Raw genomic sequence first — 12,500 nt, 5'->3', positions numbered from 1 at the left:
TATGTCTACTTTCCCGTATGGTGTCGAAGTCTGGGGAAGTGCTTACAAGTCTGAGTACATTGGTCGTATTGATAAGTTTTGCAAACGTGCTTTTTGCAGAAACTAGAAGGGGTCGTGACTATGGGATAAGATGGTTACTAACAAGGATCATTGTCTCCATGATTTACTGCCAAAACAGAGAAACCGTACATTACGAGATCGTGGTCATAATTTTATACTACCTGGAGTCAAGACTGAACATTTTAAAAATACTTTTGTAAATAGTTGAGCATCAAGACTCACTTCGAAACCGTGACAAACAGCAACTCGGAAATAGTCCATTTCTTTTAGCGAAATTTGCATAATAATGAAGTTTAGTTCCCAGCGGAGAGAGAGGTTATTGTTCTTGCCATCAAACATGGCCACCATGACGACACAAACAAACCAGCAATGAGGGCCACTTCCAAAAATACCATAATACTCGTTCTTTGCCCTCCAAAATCTTGCATAAACGTTGTTATTTTTTCTTGGGACCACGGTACGTCCCACAATGCTTGTGCAAAATTTTGGAGGGCAAACAAAGAGTAGTATGGTATTATTTTAAAGTGGCCTTTAGATTTAGCTTCTCGTTTATGAAAGACGGCAAACGCTAAATTGAAATTTACGTTTTGCCAATAATATCAGAGAACCTGGTTTCAGCAACCTCTGATGTCGTCGCATCATCCACAAACTTGCAGACACAGGTGTCACTGAGTACTAGGTCGTTGACCATAAGATGTGATCATAAAATAGTTGGCAGGTTAGTTCTTATAACCAGAGCCCGAGACCTTTTCCTACGACCAAGGTCAAACTAGAAACCATCAACAAGCGATTGTGTATATAACCAGGATTGTAAGAAGAACTACCGCAACTTTAACAATTCGAATGTGGCTTTAGCGTTGTCTGTACTCTTATCGAACATCAAATTCGTCATCACAGTGGTCAAAATGGCGAAGCACAATATTCGTCGCCAGAGAAGGTGTTTATTTCAGAGCGTGACCAAGATCGTGACCCACAGAAAGAGCAATGTCTTTACCTTCCTCGCAATCTGATTGGCTTATTCCCAACATGATTGGCTAATACAGTTGCGTTACACCCTGACGCGAGCCACGTTGTTTAGACTCTTATCGACAACGGCAAATTAGCCAATCAGATTGCGAGATTACATGCTCTTGTGCTAAAAAGATTTTTTTTATTACGTAAGCCATTCTTCAGGGGCACCTATCGAGCAAATTAAGCCAAAAGCTTTGGAGAGATATATCTAGGCTTCTTGTAATGGACAAAGACTTCTAAACAGAAGTTTTCATCACCTAGAAAAAATTGATCTGTCCGGATATCTTACCTCAATATAAAGTGTCCGAAAATTTCACTTCAGAAATTGCTAGCAGAACGTTACTTTCTAAGAACTTCCAAGAGAACCAATTGGTCATCCGAAACTGCCAGGTGACCTTTTTGAGCGCCCAAAATTGCAAAAATATTCCCTCCGAAAACGTAAGGCACTACTTTTCCCATGGTTGCAAATCTTTTAGGCGATGTTTCAGTAAAGAAATCTATAGCTGTTTGGCAACGTAGAACCGAAATTCTTAGAACAGCTTGACTCTCCAGAACACATATTTCACCGAAGATTATCGTTGGGTGCCCCTGGTTCTTCGCAAATCAGTTTCCGGAGCAGGATCGAATATCATCGATGGTTTTCAGAAGAGTAGTAAATTTGCACGTTCACTGACACTCGTTTAACACATGTTTAATGAATTGTTTTTCAAAGAATATACACTTTGTGTATACTTTAATTGCAATTGATTGTTTTCAGTCAAATATTAAACCGCTTACCTTTTCATCTCAATAGGAAAGAAAAAAAAAATAAGGAGAAATGTTCCCTTTAAATTAAAGAATACGAGCTTGGCGGGAAAATGACCTACAGTATTGCATAAATAAACTACACTTTGCTCACCAACAGTTCCTTCATGTGAAATGCTCCGTAAGTGCTGGACCACGTCAAGTCTCTTCGCTTTATTAGCTTCCCTGGACAAGCATCGAATCCATTTCATAGTTTGATGATCTGGGTTTTCCAGAGAAGCTTCCACCGGTGGTTTTTTCTCTTTGAACAGACTCACAATTTGTTGCGGGTCGCATGACAGGGAAGCGAGAGACTCCTGGAGCTTGTCGGGAAGGGCCAGTACCTTGTCTTCATTTCCTAGCGAATATGAAAATGTGGTTTAGATCGGTTTTAAGCACTACGTTTTGTTAATAGCAAAGTCAACGTCCCTCGCAAAGCGTTATTCCATCGGGCTTCTCCCGGTGTATCCTTTGCTGTATTTTAAGCATTTAGTTAACCTTGATATACGAACGTCTCTTGTTTAATGCCACAGTTGTAATATCACTGTTCTACATAATTGTACTCAAGCTCTCGCCACCTGGCTAATTTAAATAGGGAGCAGGGATGGCGCAAGGGTGAGAGCGCCCATCCACCAATGTGACCTGGGTTCGACTCCCACCTCGGAGTCATAAGTGGGTTGAGTTTATTGGTTCTCTACTCTGTTCTGAGAAGTTTTTCACGGGGTATTCCCGTTTTTCGCTCAAACAAATTCTAAAATAGATTAAAAACTTCAGACTTCATGAGTGCAATTTTGAATTTTTGTACGGAAAAAAAATCTCGAGATTTCGAAAAGCCCTCTTCTTAGAATGTTTTGCCATGGATCACCCAATTAAATGAAGCACTGGCTAAACAGTTAACTATATTCCAGGTGAAGTTCCCAAAAGGGTTCAACTGATACTAGAATTCTTTTGAAGTCAGCCAAAACTTTGAACGACTCCCTCCCACCTAAAGAATGTTTAATGATAACGTTAAATCGATGTATCTTGTAAATTCACCTTCAACAGAAGAAACAAAATTTTTGTAGCTGTCGTCAATTCCTGACTTTGATACCTAAGAAAACAATCGAAATGAGATGTCAGACGTTTTCTGTAGTGGTGCTATTAACGCTTCACAAATTTAGAGATGCAGTAACATATTCTTCTCATTAATAACACAACTAGCAAGTGACCACGGTCAACGATTATGGGGACGCCCAGTGGTTTGACGAACCAAACCTAGGATGCAGAAGTCCTGAGTTCAAGTTCCTGACTAAGCCTCGATATTGAGTTTTTCTTGTCAAAATATCCTAGATTGGTCTTTCTCTGGCTGGTTTTGTGAATTTGTTACACTGGGCCCGGTTGTTCAAAAGCCGATTAACGCTAATCCCAGATTAAAAATTAACCAAGGAGTTTATTCCTCTCTTCCCAAATGCTGCTGATAAAAAACTGTAACATTTGCACAAGTCAATCTTGAAAAATCAAAATAAGGAGAAGAGACTTTCACCAAAAAGTTGAAAGTATGAAACAAAAGTTTACGCTAATCCTAGGTTAAGTTAGTCGGCTTTCGAACAACCGGGCCCTGGACTCTAAAATCCCTTAAGACCGCACCAGTAGGTGCGCGTCAAAACATAAATAAATAAGCAAACAAAAAATCATTGCTAAAAACAACTTGGGCATCCACGATTATAAAAGATACCGGCGCCATTGTAACTAAAATGCATGACAAGCAATTGTTGTTTTCATTTTTAACTGTGTCTTATGGGAGAGAGTGGTTTCCCTCAACTACTTTCTCCGAACCAGTTTTAGTAAAAAAATAGATGTAGCTGATGGATGCAATTGAGTCATCAGTTCTCCAAAGAAAATGCATAATTGTTTACCTAAAAATAATTCAATAATTAATTAATTAATTAATCCTAAATATTCCTATTATTACAGTTGTTGCATAATTGTCCATAAAATTTGCTTAAGTATAAAAATGAAATATTTACAGGGAAAATAATCACCTTAAAAGTAAAATCCAAACGTCATCAGGGAGATGATGATCACCCTGATAACGACCTAGTGTCGAAAACGTTCGTATTTTACTTTTTAATGTAATTTTTAGCCCATTACATAATTGTTTTCTTTAGTGAGTGATGAACTGGTCAGCGTTGCGACCCAAGCAACTTAGGGGATGCTTGCACGACAAGGGTACGATTTTCATTCCAGTGCAAATTTATCCCGGTTTTCTCTCGATGATATTTGTGTTTGCTGACATCAGTGGTGCCGATGCAAAAATTGTGTATAAACATGAGCCACATAGGTCCGAGTTCACCCCAGTACTGTTGTACCGCATCAAATTTCTCTTAAAGACATGAAAGTCATACCAGTATTATTTAAATGAATGTAGTCATAATAGACATCGGGAGGTTGAAGGTTGCACCAGTATTACGAAAAGACCTTGTTAAGCAGTTGAGAGGAAAGTGTTTTCCAAATTTACACAATTTTGTAACATTTTGTTGTACCAGATTTACCTTATGATCCAGTGGAGGAAACCAATGTGTAAACTGTGACACTGCCACTCTGGTGTTTATAGCGGACGCAGATCTTGTACAAAACGTGGCAGCATTGGCAGTGCGTAACTCAGAAATTGGCCAGAAGTGTAGGCATTCCTCCTCTTTGCATCCTTGTTTGCAATGCACCGGGCAAAAATTGACCGCACCTCTATTACAGCAGACTGGACAGCTTATACTCATTTCATATCTCATATTCTTGAGCCAGAAGAACTCGTGGCGCATGCACTCTAGTATCAAGGCCACTTGACTACAAAAGGTACGCGTAAAGGTGCCGTTACTGCTAGTGTTGTCACGTTGGAAATCTGAACAATAGCTCATGTTTGAGACTAAATCTTCAACCGAGTCATGACTAATATTCGCATTATGAACAACAATCTCAATGAAAGACGAGTGACAGACTAAGATAACGGAACAGTCGTTCTCTGTTGAGGTGAAAAATCTGGCAAAGTTGCAAAACAAATGAAGCTTCATGGCTGATTTCCAAAATTCTTCCTCGCCCCACTGAAAGATCGCCAGGACCAATCGGGGAAACAACCCTGCCGGAACAAGACCATCTTCAAATGTCAGAAACAGAGATGGCAGTTCTGAAGACGCTACCAGCTCAGTAATCTTCTTCGGCGGAAACGACTTTAACAAAGATGGTACAAGATAGCTCTTGTTTCCTGAAGCATCCAGCGGCCAGAGACACATCAAGCTAAATTTCTCCATGACTGCAATGAGACTTTTGTAAGTTTCTTCGTCGTTGGATAAAGATTTCCACACGTGCTTCAAAAGCTCTTCATCCAAAAGTCCATGTGTTTCGAGCTTAATCCATTTGTCTAGTAGTTTTTTCTCTGTAAGTTGATAAGCCGGTTGCACAGTTATTACTTTCTTAAACACATCAATCAGCCACTGAGGATCCAAGATAACCAATTTATTCAACTCTGGAGAGTCGTCAAAATGAATTATACTTCTGAGGTCGTGCAAGTAGTCCAATAGTGTTTTAATCTCTCTCTCTTCTGTTACGTTGCAGGTGTTTGATGCAATATCTTTAGCGTCTTTCAACGAAATGCACTTTTGACCCTCCTCCTTCAATGTTGTTAGAGCCTTCTTAAACTTCAGCCACTTGATTGGAATAGCTTCGCTAATGTAAGGTAGTTCCTCTGCAACAGCCAGAATTTGTCGTCGCAGCCGTATAACCTCTGAGCACTCAAACGTAGTACCCGATTTTCTGTTATCCACAACGAACACGTCACTGAACAAGTGGATTCCGTAAGGCTTGCTTTTTAGACAGCCTAGGATTTCATAGGCTATCTCTCTAGGATTGCGATTTTTATCGTACGGTGTATCGGCATGAGTGCACACTAAGAAAACGGAAGGAAGCTTCTGTGGCAGCACTCCTTCAGCAGCAATCTTCGCGGCCTTCTCGTGGTCATAGGCACATCTTGATACAGATGCCACAGATCTCATCCAGAAATCCAGATGATCTAAATTAGTTTTTAGATTGAAGGTGTCTTGGTGTTTCTTGTATACGCCTTGTTTCACCAGGGGCATGGCCAGTTCATTTGGATTGAAGCTGAGATCATAGACTAAACAGTAGATTGCTCTTTCAGTAAGAAAAAGTGGATGGGTGACATAATAAACTGACTGCCCAGCGAAATCCCACAAAGTTGAATAAATGTTTTCTCTATGGTCCTCCCAGTTACCCTTAAGTAACGTTTCAGTTTCCATTGCTATTTCTTCTGGAATGTAACGGCTAGAATCAGATAAGGTTTTTGGATTGTGTTCTACAGGGCTGGATGGTTTGCTAAACGCATCTTCCATGAAAAACGCTGCTGGTTCGATGTGTGTTTCATCGCTTTTGGCATCTCCTTCTGTCTCAGATATAAAATGCGCTATGGGTACTTTAGTTTCATCATTATCACTCGGACTTTCGCTTGGTTCAGTCAGTGGGCGTTTATTCCCTTCCTTTAGCTTGTCCACAATGCACCTTGCAGCGTGGTAATCAAACGAAAGAGCTGCATCAGCATCCTGCTCGTCGCCTGCCTTCCCTGTTCTCCATGTCTCAGTAGTCACCCTGAAATTACAAGGATCAACATCTATTCCCACGGTGCTGTCTTCTTCTGGATCAAACCTCATTCCTTTTAACGACTTCTTTAAGCTCGTCTTTCCCGCTCCATCTTGTCCAATAAGCATTATCGGAACTGTTTTAACGCGCGTTTTTCCTTGGGTAAGGGCTTTTTCATAGGCTTCTGATGCCAAAGGACCTCGAGCAAGAATCTCAGGATGAACTATAAATACATTTAGTAATAAAAGAAACTCACATAAGATTTCAGCATAAGAACCAAGGGCTTTTCAGAAAAATAACCGTAAATACAAAAATTCGCAAAAATATTTCGAAATATTTGAAAAATGGAGAACAATTCAAAATGACAAGTTCTAATAAAAAATAAGACTTAAACAGCGGTAACAAACAGTACAAACAAGTGCATTGTTTGAAATTATTTGCTTAACGTTTCGTATGCTTCGACATACATCTTCATCGAAGTTTACGCACTAAGTTGAAAATCTCTGAAAAAATCAGTTGTGTTGAACACTGTCTTCTTGTTCTTTGTGTAGAAAACGTAAAGGTTTGAAATTGATGTCAAAAATTTAGCTCTTCCCCACCCGGTAACTTCTTCTAACAAACTTACCTGTGCTACGTTCTTGCTTCAGACCTTCGACCAGAAAAGCCCTTAGAGTTGCTGTAAGATTTCTTATACATCTTATTATTATAAGGCCATGATCGAGCACCATCTACAGAAATAATACAAGGGACGTAAAGTAACTTTATTCCTTTGCCTTACAAAGTTTAAAAATCAACGATTTGTTTGCCATGGACAACAAGTCGGATTAAAACAAATGTAAGCAGTATTGAAATGATTTTGTAGATATTAGAGTGCTTTAGATTCGGGGACGAGAACGAGTACGAGTACGAGTTTATACGCGCTCACACAACATGCGTAGCTCTCCGCGACACCGTCACGAAGGCGGGACACTCGTTGTCACCCACTCGTTGACAACGAGATTATTAACAGAAGTCGTCCTCTTGAGAACGAGTTTTTCAAAGGTAAGTTTTAGTGTGTGAAATTTGTGCTTGTCTTTTCATAAGTTAGCAAAAGCAAACTTAGTATCGTAGAAAACGATTTCCGTATCAAATGTTTTACAAACACTTGTTTTGCGTTAAATTTTTGCTTCCCCTAATTCAGGGCAGCTATTAAGTCTTAAAGATATGGAAACAAGACCATCATTTTAAAAAACAATTACTTCCAAAATCAAAGCCTAAAAAGCAATTTCGCCCAGAGACATTTGACAACAGTAAATTGCTATAATATGGTTGACACTCTTCTGACTTTCTTTGAAGCCATGGCGAAACGAGTCCTTTTTATTTGGAAAAGAAAGCACGACGCTCAGCTGCTGGGAGAGGTAGTTGTCGAAGAGCCTCATAGATACCGGTCAGATTCGAAAGAAAGAGGGATTGCATGGACCAAGATAGCAGAACATTTAAATAGTCAAGAGAGTGGAATAAAAGTTACCAAAAGATCAGTTAGAGAGAGGGTCGATAAGTTATACCAAGAATTTAAGAAAAGAGAAAAAAAGAGAGCAGGGCTAGTGGAGTGGACGTCGAATATGATGAGATACACCAGGCCCTGGCCGACATCAATGACCAGATTGTGGATTAGGAGGAGCAGCGACAGGAGAAAGAGGAAAGTAAAAACGAGACAGCCGAAGAGATGAGGAAAAGAGCCACAGAGAAGTTAAGTGAAACAAAACGACGAAATAGTGCAGATGATGAAGATAACTCTGATTACACATCCCCCGAAAAGAGAAAAAGCCACACCAGCGTAACAGAGCTCTTGGAGAGGAGTATTGAAAGAAAAACCACTGAACATGCTGAACAGCGGTTAAACAGAAGAAGGGAGCTTGACTTGAGGGCCGAAGAATTGAGTCAACAAAAGGAATTCCAAGCCATGTTAACGTTACTCCAACAACAACAGCAGTTCCAGCAGCAACAACAAGGAATGAACATGGCCTTGTTAACTACACTTGCTGAATATACTGAAAAGATCAACTGAAATTACTGATGATTGGCATTTTCACCAAATTTCAATACTAAATCATTTTTTTATTTATCGTATGGAATACCATCCATCATCTTTATGCAAAAGGAAATGATTAACAATTTTTTTATTGGATGAAGGTAGATTATGATAGAAAGGTTCATATTTTAAAATTCAACAACATTTTTCCATTTCCCTTTACAATGGTTGTAGCACGTACATGTTATGCATATCTACAAAATCAGTTCAGCTGTTTAAACATTAAAAATGCATATTTGTAAATGAATATTCATTGCAAGTTGGAAAAAATGAGGGGCACAGATCATCTATGCACATGTCATCCACATTGATTACTTCATATTCACCAGTAAAAGTCATATTCATCAGTGAAAGCAAAGTACTGACTGGAAATTTACTCATTGCAAATAAATACATTCTGGTTCAGTTCTTGTAAGTTGGCTGAATTTTTTATCCCTAAACAAAAATTAATAAAAAAATTTTAAAACCCTGTAAACTAAAAATTAATACCGACGTTTTGGCAAACTACCTTTGTCGAGGAAGTAAACAGAAAAAACAAGGCAGTTTTGCCGATACGTACCTCGGTATTAAATTTTCAATTTACAGCGTTTTAAAATTTATTTGTTCACTTTTGTTACCATCAATAATGCTGCTCAAAAGTTTTTCTTTTTTGTTATCCCCTTGTCAGCTTGACAAGTAGTTAATCTAACATAGCTATTCAAAAGCTCTAAACCTGAAAATAGTCTTGTAATGTAGGGGGTTGAATATCAAAATAGGTGCTTGTGGTTGATCCATGTAGGCAAGTAAGGGCATTTCTCAGGAGAGCGCACACTGAATACATTACACCTATTGGACTTAATCCAATCTTTAAGTTCTTTTTATAATCTAGAAAAGCAAAGTATGTTACTATGTCCTTAAACATCCACTCCACAGACTCCCTTACTGTACTCAAGGAGGAGTTAAACTGTTCTTGGTCATCTTTCAAATGACCTCCCTTGTAAGGTCACTGAAGATGAATTCTCAGGGGATACGCTAGGTCACCATATATAAACAGCGGTTGTCCCATGGTGTCAAATGAGTGCTGCTGAAGGTCATGAAGAAAGCCTGGCATCCTTAGCACGCCAGCATCATGCCTTTTACTCCCCTCTGAGATGAGAAAAAAGTACAATAGTGTACTTACTTAGCTAATTAGGGTTATAATATTCTTGCAGCTGCTGCCAAGAACACCTTCAAATGCAAAATTATTATTTTTTACTGAATAGTAAGTTTTTGAAGGATTATTACTGTGGATTTCCTATCTGCATTAGTATATCTATTTCACAAAGTTTCAGTCCTTGCAATTTATTATTTCCATTCACATATTTGAACCTGTATTACACTTGGAGTTCACTCTTCTATAAGGTCTTATTAGAGAGGTACTGCTAATCAATATACCTGACGAAATTTTGGAAATAATCCATGACTAAATATGTCAACAAATACATTTCTAAAATAAATATGAAATAAAAGTTATAAATAAAGAAGAGAGGGGATAAGATGGTAAACTAGGGGATTGGGTGTAAAACTATGCACTGCAGTGGAGGTTTCCACTAAAACATTTGCGTAAATTTGATCATGCATGAAGTGTATTAGTAATAATAATTTAATACTTCTATGGAGCAAAATGCATTACAATATATGATCTAATGCGCCTTACAAATACAACTAAATATAAATGTAAAATATCACTATGTAAATCTAAGCTAAATATTCCACAATTCTATGGTAAAAATATGTATATATGTACATTATTTATATCTTATATATTAAAGGAAAAAGCAGAAAAATAATAAGAAGAACGTCTATAAGAGAAAAAGGCCTGTTTAAGAGGATACGTTTTCAGTTCTCTCTTAAAGATGTTCATGTTGTCCTCTGCCCTAAGGGAAGGTGGTAAAGTATTCCAAAGCTCTGGCGCGGCCACAGAGAAAGCTCTATCACCAGTTGTTCTTGCAGATCTTATTGCAGGTCGAACTAACATGTTGCTATCATTACATCTTAAATTATATCTTAACTGAGCTTTGTAAGATAACTAATTATATACTCAGCAAATATCTTGTTTTTGATTGGCCAATGGCGAATGCATAATTAGGTTATAGAGTGCAATCCAGGTTATAGAGCGCAATACGGAAGTTGATATGGAAACACCGGTAAGCGCCAAATTTGAACACCAGAGTGAAAAAAATGGCTGACAGTCGGTTTGCTTTATCAAACCGAAACATCGTTGAGCAACGTAAATAAAATGTGAAAAACAAAATCACGTTGAAAGCTACACAGACCTGGTTGAATGTCTGGCAAACATGGGCGACTGAAAGAAAACTAAACCCAAAACTGGAAGAATACGAGCAGGAACAAAGTAGCGCGTTTGAGTAATTTTGTTGAGAATATAATAAATAAAAAATCATATCAACCTGCTCGTGCATTTCGTGATTTATGGTCAAATGTTGAGAACTTTCAAAACATCACTCGTGCCCATAAATCACGAAATGCACTCGCGTTCATACGATTTCCTATGCATATCACTAAGATAAGGTGGGTTAGATAAGGTGGCTAGGCCATGTAAAGCCTTGAAAGTCATTAAGATCATTTTTAAAAATTAATAATCCTAAATTCAACGGTAACTAATGAAGATCTATCATCACAGGAGTTATATGTGAATAGGCGCGGTATTTGCCAACAGCCTGGCAGCAGCGTTTTGAATATGTTGCAGTTTTCGAATATGGATGGCTGGCAAACCATGTAATATAGCATTACAGTAATCAATCCTGCTTATAACCATAGCTTGGACCAAGGTCTTGACTCCTAGCCTCTAGCCTCCAATAGCAGATATTCTCTAATAAGCCTAATATTATGTAATGAATAAAAAGCTGATTGACATGTCTTGTTTATATGGCTGCGAAACTGGAAATTAGAATTGAACCAGACTCCTAAATTCCTAGCTTCATTTACTGGTGGTATATGTGTGTCACCGACTAAAAGACTATCATTTCGGACTTTTAAAAGTTAGGTAACGATTCTAAAAATAATTATTTGATTTTGATAACCTAAGCTGTCATAAATTTCACCATACAGTCGAAGATTCAGAATGTCAGTGACGCAGGCTAAATTTTAATAAAATGTGTTCCACTGCCAACAAAAAAACTATGAACTGTACAAATTCTCAACGGAATGTGTTCATCTCAATATTTAGTAAATTCAAAATATGAAGAGGTGAATGTTGCTTTTTGGTAAAAGATAATTAAATTATGCACTTGCCAAGGGGGGGCACTTCTGAAAGACGTTCTAGTGATACATCTGATTTTTCCACCCCAACACTCTGCCACCCCCTCTTCCTGTACTTAATAACTGGTCCTTCAGGTTTCAGAGGGAGCATAAAATGGGGAGGAAGTACGGTTGAACGATTGCATTTATGGCTTACCAACTGGTCCATAGAAATTGGCGATTAACCCATTTGCTGCCACAACTGATTGAAACTTCAGGGCGTGCACCCCTTTGTGCCCATTGTACACCACACGCTGGTTGTCTCCTGGGCGACAAATTGGGCGAACTGTCCCATCCACAAACCCCCAGCAATTCTCAAGAGCTGCTCCCTTTCCATAGACAACAAGAGCGAAGTTTTCCAAATGTTCGCTAATTAGCCAAGGCTGGTCGAGATCTCAAAGGAAGCACCCATGGTTAATGTAAATAAAATTGGTCACCTCATTTAAGATTAAGCTCAGCTCGGACACAGAACGACCAAAGCGAGGATTCATGTCGGAGAGACGGCATGGGTAAGAAAAACGTTTCAACAAAATTAGCAGTCCTTCCGTTCCTGAAGATACCGTGCCATAGGGGCAAATAAATGTTTCTGGATTTTTTAGTGCTTGAAGAAGGAGAAGTAACTCTTCAGGAGAAATGGCGTCAAAAACATCTTCTTCAATCCTTTCGTAATGCTTGTACG

General features: G+C 38.6%; 1 protein-coding gene and 1 pseudogene across 2 annotated transcripts in view; both read right to left on the bottom strand.

The window, feature by feature from the left end:
• LOC137984248 (uncharacterized) overlaps positions 1 to 12,500 on the bottom strand; it is a 40,561-nt gene that overhangs the window by 6,656 nt on the left and 21,405 nt on the right. For both annotated transcript variants that reach the window (XM_068831364.1, XM_068831365.1), the window contains 4 exons: positions 7,100 to 7,202; positions 4,386 to 6,697; positions 2,890 to 2,944; positions 1,970 to 2,212 (listed from right to left, as the gene is read on the bottom strand). In XM_068831364.1, the coding sequence (XP_068687465.1) occupies positions 1,970 to 2,212; positions 2,890 to 2,944; positions 4,386 to 6,697; positions 7,100 to 7,202 (2,713 nt within the window). The remainder of the gene's footprint in view (positions 1 to 1,969; positions 2,213 to 2,889; positions 2,945 to 4,385; positions 6,698 to 7,099; positions 7,203 to 12,500) is intronic.
• Positions 9,252 to 12,500, bottom strand: part of LOC137985439 (uncharacterized) — a 3,468-nt pseudogene continuing 219 nt past the window's right edge.

Source organism: Montipora foliosa, chromosome 14 (assembly GCF_036669935.1).
Source record: "Montipora foliosa isolate CH-2021 chromosome 14, ASM3666993v2, whole genome shotgun sequence".
Lineage (NCBI taxonomy): Eukaryota > Metazoa > Cnidaria > Anthozoa > Scleractinia > Acroporidae > Montipora > Montipora foliosa.
This window is presented reverse-complemented; position numbering and strand designations above follow the sequence as displayed.